This window comes from Centruroides vittatus, unplaced genomic scaffold (genome assembly GCF_030686945.1).
Source record: "Centruroides vittatus isolate TY-2023 unplaced genomic scaffold, ASM3068694v2 contig_1168, whole genome shotgun sequence".
Classification (NCBI taxonomy): Eukaryota; Metazoa; Arthropoda; class Arachnida; order Scorpiones; family Buthidae; genus Centruroides; species Centruroides vittatus.
In genome coordinates, this window is record NW_027120749.1 from 2,759,340 (window position 1) to 2,777,154 (window position 17,815).

At 29.1% G+C, this 17,815-nt stretch overlaps 1 protein-coding gene across 1 annotated transcript in view; it reads left to right on the top strand.

The window, feature by feature from the left end:
• The window catches only part of LOC136982079 (transmembrane protein 201), a 49,407-nt gene that overhangs the window by 10,737 nt on the left and 20,855 nt on the right, over window positions 1-17,815 (top strand). The window contains exons 2-7 of the mRNA XM_067278497.1: window positions 266-383; window positions 10,672-10,848; window positions 10,927-11,106; window positions 14,323-14,549; window positions 17,283-17,480; window positions 17,552-17,724. Coding sequence (XP_067134598.1) covers window positions 266-383; window positions 10,672-10,848; window positions 10,927-11,106; window positions 14,323-14,549; window positions 17,283-17,480; window positions 17,552-17,724 — 1,073 coding nt within the window. The remainder of the gene's footprint in view (window positions 1-265; window positions 384-10,671; window positions 10,849-10,926; window positions 11,107-14,322; window positions 14,550-17,282; window positions 17,481-17,551; window positions 17,725-17,815) is intronic.

Here is a 17,815-nt window from a genome sequence, read left to right on the forward strand (position 1 = left end):
AGAAATAATTATATAATTGTCTCTTTAAATATTTTTTTTAAACAATCTTTTGTTCAATCAAAAATTCAGATATCGGATGTGTAAAATTGATAAAATGTGGAGGTTTGATAAAATGTATAATCAATTGTGAAATGATAGATATTTAATAAATTTAGTTATAAGAGTAAATACAATTTATTAGACATAAAAGTGAAAATATTTCAATGTTAAAAGTGATTTATCTATATTTTTACATTTAATTTATAACTTTAAAATTATTTTCTAGGCCTCATTTTCCTATTCGAGTTAATTGCTGGTTTTGCAGGCAAAATACTGTAGTGCCTTTTGGTAACAGCAATTGTTGGGATTGTCCAAATTGTGAACAGTACAATGGGTTTCAAGAAGTATGATGTTTTTTTTATTAATAATTTTAAATAAGTTTATGATAAACTTTAGAATTATAGATAATGATAAAATAATTAACTAATATTATTTTTAAATATAATAAGCATTTATTAAAATTTTTATTAAACTGGAAAACTACAAGATAATTTTTGTATTTTATGTATATTTACAGTGGAACGCCGGTTAACGAACTTAATCCGTTCCGCGAGTCCGTTTGTTAACCGAAGCAATTTTTTCCATAGAAATTAATGCAAATACAATTAATCCGTTCTAGCTGTCAGTATTTTTGTAATTTTATTTGTAAAATGGGTTTTCTTCGATGAAAATATAAGAAAACATACTATCTGTCATTACAGCAACAAATATGTAAACTTTATTTAATAAAGTAGCACTGTACTTACCTTCGTTTCTATGGAGCTTAATGCTCGGAAGAGGAATCCCCCTCCATAAAAATATCGGACACTGCATAAAAATAAGCACTGCATCGGGAGATTCTTCGAGTCCAGGTCTCTTTTGATAAGGATTGAGAAAGTGGTCTAAAGTTGATAGTCTTACCCTCTTAATCAAAAGTTTTCTAAAATGCAATAGCACAGTTTCGTTCATTAAATTAATGACCCTGTTAGCCACAACTTTGTTAGGATGGTGCTTCTCAATAAATTCCTGCACATCATTCCATTTTCTGCAAATTTCCTAGATCTCAGCACTGGTGATTTCTTCCTTAGCCTCTTCCTCAGATGAATGCTCTTCTTGTAAGACTTTCATCTGTTTTTCCTGCATGGCAACCAGCTCTTCTGTCATTAGTTCATTTTGATGGTCTTTCAGCAACTCCTCCACGTCTGCATCATCTACCTCTACTCTCAAACTCTTGCCGATGGACACAATTTCATTCACTACATCAGGAGAGCTCTTTTCTTTAAATTTCTAAAAGTTTTACTCTGGGACACAAGTTGGCTAAAGTTTCTTTCAGGCCGATTGCAAAGTGTGATGAGAGACCTCACTCCAGGCTTTGTCAATAAGTTTGATACAATGCAGGATGTTAACCACTCAGTAGTAAGCGACGAATATATTCATCAAGGGTGATCGTGTGGCAGTGGTGAGGGACATATATATTCGCTAAATTCTTTTGGAAGTATTGCTGAAAACTAGCCAAAAACTACCGCGAAAAAAAATTCACATAAAAAATGAATTATATAACAAAAAAAGTCTTTTTTTTACTAGACATAACTGTTTACAAAATCTTTTTCTGAAATGGTAATGAGAAAAAACGCGTGAAAAAAATACTCTAAAAATTTCCCACATTTCTTCTCCACTGTTGAAAGATTAAAATGCTCCTTCCAAAAAGCTCTAAGTGTTAAGTCGGTATCATTGGTAACCTGAAAACACCTGGTGAACAGTGCCTTGGTATACAGCTTTTTAAAATTGGAAATCACTTGCTGATCCATTGGTTGCAGTAATGGAGTTGTGTTGGGTGGAAGGAATTTGATCTTAATGAAGTCATGTACACTATCCAAGTCTTCCTCCAAATTTGGTGGGTGTGCTGGAGCATTATCCATTAAGAGAAGACATCTAAGAGGAAGATCCATTTCCTGAAGATAATTTTTAACAGTAGGAGCAAACACTTCTGTGAGCCATTCCATGAATAAAGTCCAAGCTACCCATGCCTTGCTGTTTGCCTTCCATTGTACAGGCAGTTTGGACTTTATCACATTTTTGCTCTTAAAGGCACGGGGATTTTTGGTGTTGTAGACTAAAAGTGACTTGATTTTGAGGTCACTACTTGCATTAGTGCAAAATAAAAGAGTGAGTCTGTCCATCATGGACTTGTGCCCTGGAAGTGCTTTCTCTTCTTGGGTTATGTACGTTCATCTAGCCATTCTTTTTCAAAAAAGACCGGTCTTATCGCAATTAAACACTTGATTCAAGACGTAGCCTTCACTTTTTACAAACTCTGCGAATTCATCTACAAATGCTTTTGCTGATTTTTCATCTGAACTTGAATCCTCCCCATGTCTTATGACACTGTGAATGCCAATTCATCAACAAAACCTACAAACCACCCTTGGCTCACTTTAAAGTCCTGCCTGTCTGCACTTGTACTGGGTGTCTGGGTCAACAAGTCATTGTATAAATTTTTAGCCTTTTCACAAATTATAGCTTCACTAACACTGTCTCCTGCAAGTTGCTTTTCATTGATCCATACTAGCAACAGTTTTTCAACTTCATCTGAAACTTTAGATCTTTGTTTCAATATCACATTCACTCCTTTAGCCACTTTGGCAGCCTTAAAGGCTTTTTTGTTTTTAATAATTGTAGAGAGAGTTGATTTTGCCACATTATATTCTTTAACGATGTCAGAAACACAAATGCCATTCTCATGTTTTGCAATAATTTCTTTCTTTAATGCTACACTAAAACGTTTTCTATTGCCACTATCACTTTTCTCTTTCTTGGCTGCCATATTGATTAAATATATAAATAACAAAACTTAAAAACAAAGTTTAGCGCACTTAGCAATGCTTACCTCGCGCGTGCCTAACAGCAACTGAAATTTGTGAGGTTCCAGAACGGCTGGAAACTATAATTTAATATCCACATGTTAAAAGCAAAAACACTATTGTTAAGTCGGACCAAAGTTCATGTTAGATATGTAGGGGAGAGGTAAGGAAAAAAAAACTGTAGTTGTCAAAACAAATGCGATGTGAAAACGAATGATGTAATGGATCAAATGGAATGTTTGTGGGAAGATGGAACTCTGACAAAAGTGCTCATAAACAGTTGATCTAGGTTCAATTTTTGGAAAAGGGGAAAGATTTGACGAGTATAAAAACATCGCGTACAATCGTTAAAGTTCTAAAATGACAGATAGCAGAAACAACAGGCTAAATTATGGGCACAAGGCTTATAGGTTTATCAACAATCTTTGATCAGAGTTGACAAACAGGTGTCAAATAAACGCCTTGGAACAAACCTTTCTCGTGACCTGATCTGGTTTCGATTTTCACCTGGAGACAAAGAAGAAAACAATCAGGAAGCAAGGAATGGAATGCAGGACTAATCATAACCTGAGATTCAAATACTATAAAAACCCCGAATCTCAAGGTCAAAACACAGTTCTCCTAAAAATTCTACAGCAATTAATCTGCGTCGTCTTCATCTGGATTAAGTCTGAAGTTGTGCCTGCTAAAATTTGTGTTGTGTCTCGTGGACTGCTCCAGTCGTCACAGCTCCATCACCTACCATCGCTTCTGTGTCCAAGCGAACCCATCTCATTTGCTCTGGGCAGGGCCAGATTTAGATGAAAAGAGGCCCTAGGCTATTCCACTTATGAGGCCCTTTCACCTCCCATTTTTAAGTTTGTTTATTAGTCATATGCATAGAATTTCTCCTTATTTTCGGTTCAATGTTTTAGTGTTCACTGTTTTTAAAATAGTATAATTTTAATTTTGCTAACAATTTGAATGTAGGCCCCTCTTGATCTTGAGGCCCTAGGCTGAAGCCTAGGGCCTCTAGGAAAATTCTGCCCTGGCTCTGGGGCTATGACTGATCAGCTTGCACTATCATAGGACCAGCGATACACCGCTCCTCAGTGCTGGGAGAAAATACTGTAGATAAATCATTTCCAGCCACCTCAAATATGTAAGCATCTTCCCGTTCTAATAAATGATTTTCACTGAAAATACAGTCCAACTCGTTTATAACGTAATCCATGGGACCGGCAATTTTTTGACGTTATAACCGAGTGTCGTTATCTGCAAAGTCTATTATTATCATAATAAATTTATAATCATATGTATAAAAATGCAAACTACATGTTTAAATCAACTTTATTTACATTATTATGTTTAAGTTTACATCAATGTAATTAAAAATTTCAAAAATTACCTTTTATAAGAAATTTCTATTTGTCATAAATTTCAATAATGGCAGAACTTCCGGTTTTGAGAATAATGTCGAATCAAAAGGCAACAAAAGCTTAAACTAATGTATGCCAATTAAAAATAATTTAATTATTTCTTTATAAACTATTTAATGTAATATGTTGTATTAAAAATAATAGAATATTTAACAATTTAGCATAAAATAATTTGAAAATGAGTACATAATAACCGATCGTCACGTCGTTAAAAGTGTAGCAAACCTCACCCCACCGAAGTCAGGTGGTGAGAGTACCACCCACAGTCGTTCTAGACCCTAGGACTAAACACATAGTATTTTCTTTGTGAAATAAAATTTGTACTCTAATTTTGTAAATTTGGGAGTGCTTCAAATATGACGTTAAAATAGGGTTTTATGTCGTTACAAGCGGGTTTTTTGACATTATCTAGTATAGTAAAGTCGTGGGACCGATAAAAATTTGACGTTACATTAGGGTTGTCGTTACATCCGATGACGTTATAACCAAGTTAGACTGTATTTGTTATCTTTGTCTTCTCTGCTGCTACCAATGTATGAATGGACCCTAGACCATCACCGACACATGATTAACTGATTTCCCCCTAAAAGTCGGCAAGCTTGCAAATTTGACCCAAAAAGTCATTAAGTTCATTATCCGAGACAATTTTTGCAAAATAAAAGTTTGTTAACCAGGGTTCCACTGTATTTCATAATTTTTTTTCATCATATTATGTATATAAACACCAATATGTTTGTTATAAAATTATATATATGCCTAACTTTTCTTTATTTAGTAGACATCTACTAAGTAAAGAAGAGCAAATTGAAATCATATAAACTAAGACTAATGTTTTTGTGAAAAATAGAGGAATATATCTAAGATTTCATATCTCCATATAAATATTAGTTTTGATTTACATGATTTTAATTTAAATGAACTTTTACAGAACTAATCTGTAGTGTAAATTTTCAATTATATATTCTGTACATAATTTATTTATAGTAAAAATGATCTTTTCTATAATTAACACCATTTCTATTTATAACAAATGTTTTTAACCTTATTCAAAGGTCTTCATTAGGCTACATTACTTCAAATATTATGCTCAGAAAATGTTTATAGATGGAATAAAGTGGACAAGTTTAAAAATATAGAAAGTTATAATGATTTTGGAATATAAAAATTTTTTAAATATGGGAAAAGTTGGTTAAATACAAAATAGTAACGTAACAGTATAAAATGGTAATTAAGAAATTAACATAGGTTGGTCAGGAAAATTTTAAAAAATTGCCAACAATTTTGTCAGTTTTAAATTTTTTTGGCACTTCAAATTATTTATTATTCATCAGTTTTACTTACTAATTAATGCAGGTGCTGATAGCCTTTTCAGTTTGGAGTCTGGAAAGCAAAAGTCACATTAAGTTGTCACTTAGAAATAGGAATCATTTTTGAATAATTCTTTAATGAATAATTTCAAATATTTTGATCACAATATTTAACAGTAATTTATTAAACAGTATTTTACATGTTCTGTCATGTCAAAATTTTTATGTTAGTCTACTGAAAAAAGATGAGAGTTTTTGGAATGAAAAAAAATTTTTCACTCCAGAAACTTCTTCAAACAAAAAATTTCTACATTTTCTGTCAGTCAATAAAAAAAATCCTCAAGCTGCAAATGATAGGCGGCATTGCACAAAAACTATATTCAGTTCTCAACATCATTTTCTGCTCTCCTGCCGGAACTTCCCACGTGATGTCATGAAATCGTTAAGTGTGGTGCACAGGACTACCATTGCACAGGAAATTGTGTTTTGTGATTCAATTTCATGCTGAATGTTGAAATAAGCAGACTAGGTTTTTATTGCCACTTTATTAAAAATATTGCCAAGTGATGATTTTGGCAGTATGCAGTGGGTTTTGTTATAACTCCAGGGGTGACGCCTGGAGTTATAACAAACCCCACGGGCTGCACTGCATAGAAAGTAAAAAATAAAATAAAGATAAAAAATAAAAAGTACATTAAATATAAGAAAGTGTTGTAACCTGAGGTTTATTCATTATGGCTGTAGGGTTGAAAAATCATTCTGTGTTTTTATATACTATGAACTTAGCCACTTTGGATGATAGAATTCCAGTTTAGGTTTAAATTCACCTGAACTTCTGATACATAGGCATATGCTTTATAGCATGTGCCTTTGTACGAGTTGTCTTTTTATTGTCCAATGATGCACTTTTTAAGTGCTGGTTTAGTTGGGACTCTTATGTGCTCAAGTAAGGTGCCAAAATGATGAACTTATATTGGAATCTTATATACTCCAGGGATTCTGGGTAGATCCTGTAAGCCTTCATCATTTCTTAGAAGTTGGTTGATAGACTGTCAAGTTCATGCTGTAACAGATGTATCCGTTGCTCCTAGCAGTCTTTTTTGTAGTCCTTTCAGTATTTGATTAAATTTAATTACCTTAATATACTCTGTTTTTGGGTTTGCATTTATGTCTGAGATCTCTATTTTTGTATTTCACAACTGGCTCATAAAAGATTGAACAACTGGTAATGAAATATATTCATGTTTATTTGACATTATCTTCTAATTTTGAGCTGAGGTTTTCATATCTTGGTCTAAAATTTCCCTTATCAATCATAGCTTTTCCACTAGTTGGAAAACGAATGGAACTTATCTTTGGTAGTATATCAGAAATATAAGTTGTTAGAGAATTTTTGATTAGATTTTATGAAATTTTTAAAATATTTGTAAGGTAAAAAGTTCAAAACTTTGTACAGAATAGCTGAAGAAATTAACATTGAAGTTTATAAAAAGCTTAATAAATTTTGACTTGGTGCCAATAATTGTTTAAAAAATATATGGCTCCAGATTCTGACTCTGACACCAGTCTTGATTTTATGTACTTCCATTTACTAATTTTAGTTTAAGGCTACGTCCTATGGGGCAGATCCAGTGACTGCAGGCAGAAAGAATCTTCGTATGCACGTCCAACTCGTGAGTGACTTCTGTCCAGAGTGGACGCATGTTGTTTACAAAATGGCGGCAAGACGACTTCGTTGAATGCTTGCTACGGAAAATATGACAAGCATTAAAACGGTAAATTTGACAGGTAATTGTTATCACTAACTAGATACACAACAAATATAAAGAATCTTCATAGAATAATAAGTTTAAAAAAGTTTTATTTTTAAAACATTACATTTATACAAAATCAGAAATGATTAAATTACGTAAAAGATTATTAATTAAAGTATATACAACATATATAGACAATTTATTTGTCATTCTGTTTTCATTCATCTATAAAATCAGCCATTTTTTTCTTGGAAGTGCAAGTGGTAGAAGCGACGATCAAACTGGCTTGGTAGCTGCTTCCTGCACGTGCACGTAGAAGCGTCATCTAGTAGTCGTTACACACTAAATACATTTACTCCGGACGCGCACATTTGCTTGAACCAGTTTGTTTGCTCTGCTTAGAAGTGTGTTCACACCCGTGGTCGCTGGATGCTGCCACATAGGATGTAGCCTTAACAGCTGAATAAAAAGGAGTTTAAGACAGTTGTAAATTCTTTTGTATGATATCAATGAGTTAACACATTACAGATTTATGGTTAGTATAAAATTAATGAATACATGTTTTATCATCATCCTTAATGTGATTATGTTTATATAGTTAAGGAATGCTTTTTATTTTGTCATTAATCAATATAATCTGTCAGACAGCTACTAAACAAATTGCTGATTGCTGAATATTTTATAAACTATTATGACAAGAACTATGTATTTTTTTTATCTGTAGCCCTTATTTATATTATAGTTTTTAATAAATATAGTTTTCATTAAATAGATGATGAACAATTTTTCTAATTGAATAATTTAATTTTCATCAGTCAGTTTCTAAATTTAGAAGTCATAACATTATAACTGTTTTGTTTAGCTAATATTTCCTCTCGGAATCTTAATCCTTTAGTTTATTGAATATTTCAAGAGTAAAAAATTGAAATTCTTTAAGTATTCTTTTCTATCTTTGAGATCAAATTAAAACAGCAAGAAAATATTTCGTTAAATTATCCTGAAATATTCTGTGTACAGCTTTGTTGATCTGTATAAATAATAACTTGCTATGAATTTGTATAAAGAATGAGAAGTATGTATTATGACATTGTCACAATGCTAGACTAATTTTTAATTTGTTTAATTTAAAAATATATGCTCATCATCTCAAATTAGTACTGTAGTGTCTTGCCCCTGTACATCATACTTTTCTGTTAGCAATGGAGTAATGCCAGTAATCTATCTAACTCCTTTCAGGAAAAATTTTTGAATTGAAATAATTGACTTTTGGTTTGCATTGAAGCTTGTATATAGTTAATTGGGCCTCCTGCCCCTAAGCTTTCCATATCTGGTCCTTGAATTTCATTTATCTGACACTGTTCTCAAGATTAAGGAAACGCAGACAGACATTGGATGGACAACAGTGGAAATTTATAAGTGTACAAATTTTCAAATTGCAATCTAATAAGTTACTTAGTTCTGATTGAATGGCAAGGTAACCATAAAGATTGTTATAAATTGGCATTGTATGGGCTAGAAAATGCAGTTTGAATGATTAAGATCACTTTTTATTTTATCCAAATCAGAATCATCAGTGACAAAGACTAGATGACATTAGCATTTTTTCAAAAAATTTATAGTTGAAATGTAAAGCAAAATGAATTAAAGATAAACTGTTGCTTTCCTTCATTACATTTGTCTGATTCTTCGTTAGGCATTGGCCTAAATTTCTTTACTAAAAAATCATATATGCTCTCAAGCAACTATGAACTCTGCAACTTTATACCTCTTCATTTCTCATTAAGAAACTATAGATAAGGAAGAATTTAAGCTTTTAAAAGCTTGCATCTTTTGTTAAATTAGAAATACTTTCTTCTTTATATATTAACCAAATGCATAAATTTTATGTCTACTAGGACTGCACTAGTGGTTAAGAATGATCTAAGAATAAATATCTGATTGCATACCATTTATATTCCTCAAATGAAATATTTTTTATGTAAAATGGAAGAATTCCTATCCCTAAGCTAAGCTAGAATATAAATTTTTCATGTACAAAGAAAGTAGTATTTTCATATCATTATTGAAATTAGAAATTTGGATTTGTTGTTATTTCTTTTTTGTTATCATCAATATTGTTATTTTATTTTATACATTTATTTGATGATAATGGTTGATAGTTAATAAATTATATAAGAGATTAGAACAGTTTATGGATATGTTAGTCTTACATGGCGTATTAACAGCATTGTTACTAATGGAGAAGTGTTTTATGTAGTGCATTATATTATTTAGTTATTAGATATTCTGTATGAAGTATGTATATCATAATTGAGACGGAGTGTTAGTGAAGCCGCTTCTATATGGCTTACAGAATTCTGTTTGCTCTGAAAATCTGTTTGATTGAATTTGATTAAGCTTTGCCATTTTATATTAATTATGATAAGGAATCTAAAAATGTAATAAAAAATGGGAGTCCATGACTTTGTTTTCGAGATATAAGGTCATATCATTTTTTTGCTTGCGTTCATGCTATTATATGAATCCTGCAGTTTTGTCAGGTGATGTCACAAGGTCACTAGCGTGTTTTCTACAGGCTTATAGAATTGTTTTTGTTCTCAAAATTTGATGGGTCGATTTTGATGAAACACTATCATTTTCTATTAATTGCAATGAGGAATCCAAAAATGCCATGAGGGTTCATGACTTCATTTTCAATATACAGTGGGGTCAGTGACAATGTCTGTGTTCCAGGATTTAGGTCTAGGTGTCAAAAATAAAAAGTACATTGCATGCACCTAACAGAAAATAGGTGTGAAAAAAGAACAAAACACACGAACAAAGTAATCAATGGCAATTGCTTTGTTTTTGGATTGCCTCTCCGTTTTGGCAAGTGCAAGGATAATGTCTTAATAATGTCTTTTATGGTCGGCAGGTACAAGGATAGCCTTTTTTGTGGTGGCCTGTTTGCATCCATCAAATACAAAGATTGTCTCTTTTATGCCTAACAGGTGCAGGGATCACTTTTTTCTTTTTGGCTCTGCCTCAATTCTATTGTGATATGACAAAGTCGCGTGACATCCTAGTTTTAATCAATATAGTAGACCATCCTATTTATGTGTTTCTTTTAATTTTCTTTATTTCAGCAAATTTTCATAATAAAAAGAAAAGTAATTCAGATTTGAGGAATTGCACTTGTTTTAAATACAGTATAGTTTTGGTAAAATATGAGTTTTTAAAATCACATTAATGTTTATTAGATGAATAGCAATAATGTTTTTAAATGAATTTTTGAAGGTAAAATTAATTTTAGTTCTTTTGTATTCCTATTTAGGATAATGATTATAATAAACCGATACCTGCTCAGTATGATGAAAGTTTAAACTTCCCAGTAACTGGTGTTCCTGCTAATGGTTATAAATTTTCTACCAAAAGTGCTCTCTGTATGGACTGCAACAGAAACCAGCAGATAAAAATAAAGCTTCTGTCAGAATTTGTACCTTTTAATGAGGTAAATGACATAATTTTCAGTAAGAACTCAATGAATAAATGCCATTTTTAAATTCTTTTTTCTTAATTTTCATTTTAGGATAGTTTTTCAGAAGAAATAGATGCTTATCACTGCCAATTAGAAAAAGCATATCATTTGTGCCATTGGTGTGATATAAAAGTACAAAATATTCTTTCCAAACAAGATAGTGAATTATTAGCAACACTGCCAACTGATTTAATTAGGAATTCCAGGGAAACAAGCGAATCATTGCCTTCTGTATGTATGAATAATAAATTAATTATTACTTTTCGTTGTACAGTTTTTATCATCAGAACATGAATTATTTTTTGAATTTTTGATAGTGCATTTTAAAAAGATGTAGAAAAATTTAAAGTGTGTGCAATAATCTGTTAATTAGATATAATCCTAACATTAAAATTGGAAATTAACTGCTGGGAATGAATTGCTTATTTTTGGGAAAAACATTGACTTCTTTTTGACAAGAATGAAACATGATACAAGCATATTCACAAATATTTACTTTAGTATTTTATTGATATTAATAAAATACAATAATAACATTAATTATACTGAATTCAGAATGGTTTTGAAGTCTGTTGGTGTCTGATAATTGGTGAATTGAAAACCGATTAACTGATTTTCAAGAATTTCTAGTTTTATTGATAGTGCAACATTATATTGGTAAGCACTAGTTCAAACCAAATTTTCACCAAGTTTATCAATATTTTACATCATCAAAATTGTTGCAAGTGTGTATTGACAACATACTGATCATTGCTGATTTGGATAGGTATGTTATTGTCAGGATACAGTTATGTTATGAATGAAATTATTGTATACATTTTTATTTAATTAAGAATTAAAAATATCTTTTTGTTTATGTACTCATGTAAAGAAAAATTAGTTGTCTGATTCGTGACTGAAAAATGTTATCTTACTGTAAATCATGTCAAGTGAAAACACATTTAAATTTATCATCCAGTAATTCTTTTTATCACATTTGACATTTATAAAAATAATTTAATTTTTGTCAGAATGTGTTCTTGATAATTATAAATTTTTCATAATTTTTTTAAAGTAAAAAATTAATGTATTTACAATAGAATAGTTACTTTTAAAATTTCTTATTAGTAGTTAATAATAATTTTCCAGTTGCTCTCTTAGTGTCTACAGAGCAGAAAGAATTTTTAAAATATATATTTTCCAATTACATTAAGATAATTAAGAATTTAAAATATAAAATAAATATCTCAATTTAATTTGGAAAATATATGTTTTTGAAATTCTTTCTGCTCTATGGAATGTAAATTATATTCTTTTTTAAGATAAGTTTAAAAATTTGATTGTGTTTATACAAACTTTCAATATAAAATTCTTATATTCTAGGACGTTTTTGAATATATTTGGTTACTGATATCACAGAAATTCAAATATGAGTGGTTAAAATTTCATATTAATAGATTTAAATCACTGATCAATATATTTAGCTCAATAAATTATTTTAATTTGGTTTTTGCCTATTTATTTACACAAATCTTATATAAATTGATTTAATGCAGGGGTGTCCAACCCGTAGACCGCGTGCGGCCCAATAAAAATGTAAACAAAACCAAAAAATTTATTTATTTATTTATTTCAATGGCATAAACTCAAAAAAGAAGTTTCACAAAGCCATAAACCTTTATACATATTTTATTTTTGAGTGGAAAGGAAATATTTTCAAATACTTGGAAATGTGTGAATGAGGAAGGAATACTAAATAAAGCTAGAGTTGTGAATAAAAGGATTATAGACCCAAAGGAGAGAAAGTCTAAAAGATGAAAAAGTAGTGAGAAAGGTTAAATAGGCCTTCTGTTATGCAAATGTTGACCCTTAATTTTCCAACTTTCCTCACTTCTTTATTTTTTGTCCTTTCTCTCCTTTCCCCGCATTTGGGTCTATAGTTCTTTGAGTCCCAACTCCAGTTTTATTTAGCATTCCTTCCAAGGTTGCAAGATTTGGCTACTTTGCACCAAATTTGGTTACCCTTTTTTTAGTTTCGCGTAAAAATATCATTTGGCGCATTGGCTACTTTTTTGGGCTACATATTATTTATAAATATATTAGTTGAATAAAAATGCATTTTAAAATGGTGTTTTGTCGTTTTTTTATTAATTACAGACCCAAATAAAATAAATATTTGTGTTTTTCAAATAAATTTTTGTTTGTCTCCTTTATAATAAATGAATTTATCTATTTCCAAGTAAAAATTGAAAGTGTCTATAGAAGTAATTTTTTAAAATATTTTTTTTCATGATAAAGTTTTAATATTTATTACTATGTTCTAGACATGTTAATCCTTAAATATACAAGTATATTTAAGGATTGGGCCACAAGTATATACTGTATAATATACTTGTGGCCCAAAACACCATGACTTCCAATGTGGCCCAGAGAAACAAAAAGGTTGGACACTCCCGATTTAATGCTCAATTATACTAACTGAATCTATATCTAATTTTATAGTTTAGTCAAATAATCTAGAAAAGTTCAAATAAATATTTATAGTAGTTACTAAAAACATTTAATTCATTAGATATATTAAATTAGTTTATTCTATATTTTGATTGATAAGAAAAACATATAGGTTTTCTTGTTTACATGATTGGATGATTGAAAAATAAACACTGAAACGCCTTAGTGTCAAATTGCAACATAATTGTTTATCCTTGAAATAATAGTTTCTAATTAATAAAATATTACTATATTAGTATGTTTGCTGTGAAAAAGTATCAAAATGAAAACTTTTTTTGTTTACTGCAAATTAAGTGTATAGAAATTTGATTGTAAATATATGTTATAAGTACAGAAATTATATACGTATTAAGATCAATATCAAGAAAATCATTAAACCTTTTTATAAATTATTAAAATATGAATACAGTAGAGCGTCGTTAATTGGAACGTCGGTAATTGAAATGGCCGGAAATTGGAACGATTTTCAGTCGGACTGTGTCGTGCTGAATCGAACGTTTTTGATACTAAATTTACTTCTAAAGTATAATTTTCATGTTTTTATATTCTTCAATATATTTATTTTGTTTGTACAAAATAAAGAAATAATTTTTAACGATACGATAGCCTCGATTATTATTATAAAAATTTTCGTTAGGCTTAAAATCAACGAAAATTCAACACGAAGCGACACGCAACGGAGAAAAATTCAACACAAAGCGATACGCAACGGAGAAAAATTTGAACATCGGACAGGTTAATATTTTTTTTCGTACAAAGTCGGAAATTGGAACAAATGACTAATTGGAACAACCCCAGTCCCCAATTGACACCAATTTTCGACGCTCTACTATAATTGAGTTAAATAGATAATTAATATAAAACAGTTATATGTAATTTAGAATATGGTTACGTAATTTAATATTTTATTAGGTTTTGAAATAGTTTTATGTTTAATGAGTATTTATTTTTTTGCAGATATCATCACAACGTGTTCATATTTGTGTTCATGGTTTAACTGTTATCAGTCTATTATGTTTAATGTCTTTATTGTTATGTGGAATATTCGAACTACAAGAAGATAGTGACCATCAGTTTATCCCTCTAACATGGAAAACAATTTCGTTTCTTCCGACTGCTTCCACCTTGACAGTCATTGGTCTTTTGACAGCTGTTGGAGCAATATTATTTGCTGGACGAAATAAGTTAGTTGTAATTTTGTTTTGAAATTTATTGAAATAATCGAGTAAAAACTTAAATCATAGAAGCTAAATTTCTTTTTGCCTCTTATAAATTATATGATATGATATAAATTTTCTTTAAATTCTGTTAAAATCGATTGATTATATCCTATATCAGTATCTGTGTCAGAATGTCTCAAAGGTGTCTGAGGTATGCTGAAAGGTTTTGAAAACAGATTATATCTGTAATTGTAGTAATCAATATTTTAAATAAAATATAACAAAATAAATATTTATTTATTTATGTGAAGATATAAATAAGCATAAATAATTAAATATTAATAATTTTATGAGAAAATCTTTACATTCATTGAGGGTATTTTTTCATTAATGAATGAATTAATTAATTGTAATTATTCGATTTCATTTTGTTTCCACTTTTATAAGTTTAGAGAAGCTGCGAATTTAAAAATTGTTAATATTTAGAATATTCAGTATTAATATTGTTCAGAATATTCTTCAGATGTTGAGACACGATAAAATTTGTTTAATTTTTCTAGCGTTCAGATTTAATTTGAATATATTTCCAATAATAGAATTAGAAGGACATAGAAAATTGTGGAAAGTATAAACATGATTTTTAAATTTGTGTCACTTTCCTCATTTGCAGCTATTAATGTCATGCACTTTAACCTATTTTCAGATACTGTTAACTTTTAGTAACAGATTATTTTTATATAATTAAATATAAATTGTTATTTACTAATTAAAAGTTTAATATAGTTGTTTTATTTTGTAAATTTTACTTCTTATCTTTCTTTAAAAAAGTTAAAAATTAAAGTAACTTTTACTTTTAAATATATTTCATATATTGTTGTGTGCATGCAAGCAATTTTTATTAAGCTAATATAACGTTTAAATCGTAAATTTTTAGGATTTTTTGAATCTTATAATAATGTAGAAATTCAAAGTTTTTGATATCAAATTGTGTCTGAATTTCCTTCATATAATAATCAAAATTTAATAAATTGCTTCCCAGTTATATTTCAAAGTTAGACTATTTTTAAATTCACCGATATAGAAATTAAACTTAAAATTCAACACTAAAACAAGTGACAGCTTACTAGAAATTAAATGTTTTCAGTTCGTTTATTGACCATCAGGATATATTTAGATTTGAAAATCAGAAGATTTTGACATAATATTTGAATATTATATTGGATGTTTTCCAGTTTTTGAATTTCATTATATTGTGATGATGGTCTAAAACAGGGATGGGCAACCTTTTTCTATGTAAGGGCTGCATTTCAAGATTTTTGAACTGACGTGGGCCGCATAAGTGAAAAGAGAGGGAAAAAAATGTTAGCAAATCACAATTATTTATTCATATATAATTACAAATTAGCATAAGTATAATTAATTTAGCTTCTGGAGCTGATGTAAACGTAATATATTGGAAATATTTGGTTAAATATTAGTCACTGCTAGTTTCGATGTGATGTAGCCAGTTTCTTGTTTTAATTTTTACTAAATTCATTGCAGAAAAACAATTCATATACGTAAGTTGTAGAAAATAACGTTAAATTTTTGCTACATATTTCCTTAAGCTGGGAAATTGATACGTTTATTCATATTTTATGCAACGCGGGCTGCAGGTTGCCCATCCCTGGTCTAAAAGAAACTAAAAACATTTGATTTTTAGTAACTTGTCACTTGTTTTAGTGTTAAATTTTAAGTTTAAATGCATAAAGTCACTTCAACAGTATCTCACTTGATTATACAACCTTTGTATAATGGCAAAACGGGCTTATTAAATTACAAAAACTAACATTTTTGGTCTTATTTTAAGGCTTTCATCAGGTTGGTGTTCCAAAAATTGAACATTTACAAATACTAATGAAAGTAAAACAAATGTTCGAATGTCAAACATGTTTAAATATTAAAAAAAATAAAAGTCCTACAAATATGCTACATTACTGTGACATTCACAAAAAAAAAAGATAAAAAATAATAATAAGAACTGGTAACAAAATGTGCATTGTGTTATGTTAAAACATCAAATAATTTGATAGATATTAAGCATTTTTACAAATCTTTTATTAATATCAAGAGTGATATTAATCATATTTGAATATAATAAATAGATAAAACATAACTTTCTAATTAAATATTGTAAATTTTGAAAATTTTGTTTTTTGGTTAAATAAAGAAAAATATAAAGAAAATTTTAAACTTCATAGCTAAATATATTATGTACTGTAAATAATTTATTAAAGTTATTAGTTGTTAAAAATATTATTTTCTTGTATTAATAATTAAATTTAATATAAAATATGTTTTGAAGATATTAATATTTACTCTATTAACTGCAACAATAATTATATAGATAAAAAGATGTAATTTTCAAAGGTAAATGCTGAACATTTAGTTACTTATCAAGTTAATAAAGTTACAATAAAAGTGCATGATAAATGTGTATTTTTAAGCTAAAAATGCTTGGAAAAATTATTTAATGGTAATGCAGTTAATTACTGTTACATCCTACAACAATACAAATTGCATTCATAATAATAGTAATAATAATAATACACATTTTTAAATGTAATCAAATTTTTATTTGATTTTATATAGTATGATTGGTTTTATTTAGATAAGACTATCATGCTTTGTTTACAATCTGAGTTAGTTAATTTTTTGAAACTTTTAATTGAATCTATTAAAATTTTCTAATATATTTCTTGTTATTTTATGATTTAGACTGAGAAGAATCGATGCAACTGTAGCATTAGTATGGGTTGTATTACAAGCAGTCTACTCTACCGTAATTGATGATTTAATACCAGCTGCCGATCTTCATTTGATGAGGCCAATAATAATTTTCTTGACTTTGATTATTTCAATAATTGGCTACGTTTGGAGATTTACTAATAATACTGAGAATCGAATTTGGATGAGGTATTTATTACTATTGTATTTTACTATCTGTGAAGGAAAGTATAAAATTTTATATCTTTGCATATTTTCAGTAAAAGGAGAGGAAAAAGACCTCTTGTTAATCGTACAATCATTGACAAACCTCCTGCTGATCCTTCTGCAATTTATTTATATAAAAAAATTAGTAAGAAACAACCTGCTAAAGATGTTGTGGATGCTATTGACCAAAAGTTAGATGCCATACAAATTACTTCTGGTAAAATGAGTAAGTAGAAATTACATTATGCTTTTTCTTTTTAATTAATTAATATAACATCAAATATTTTTATATTTAATTTTTAAAGAAGATAAATTTT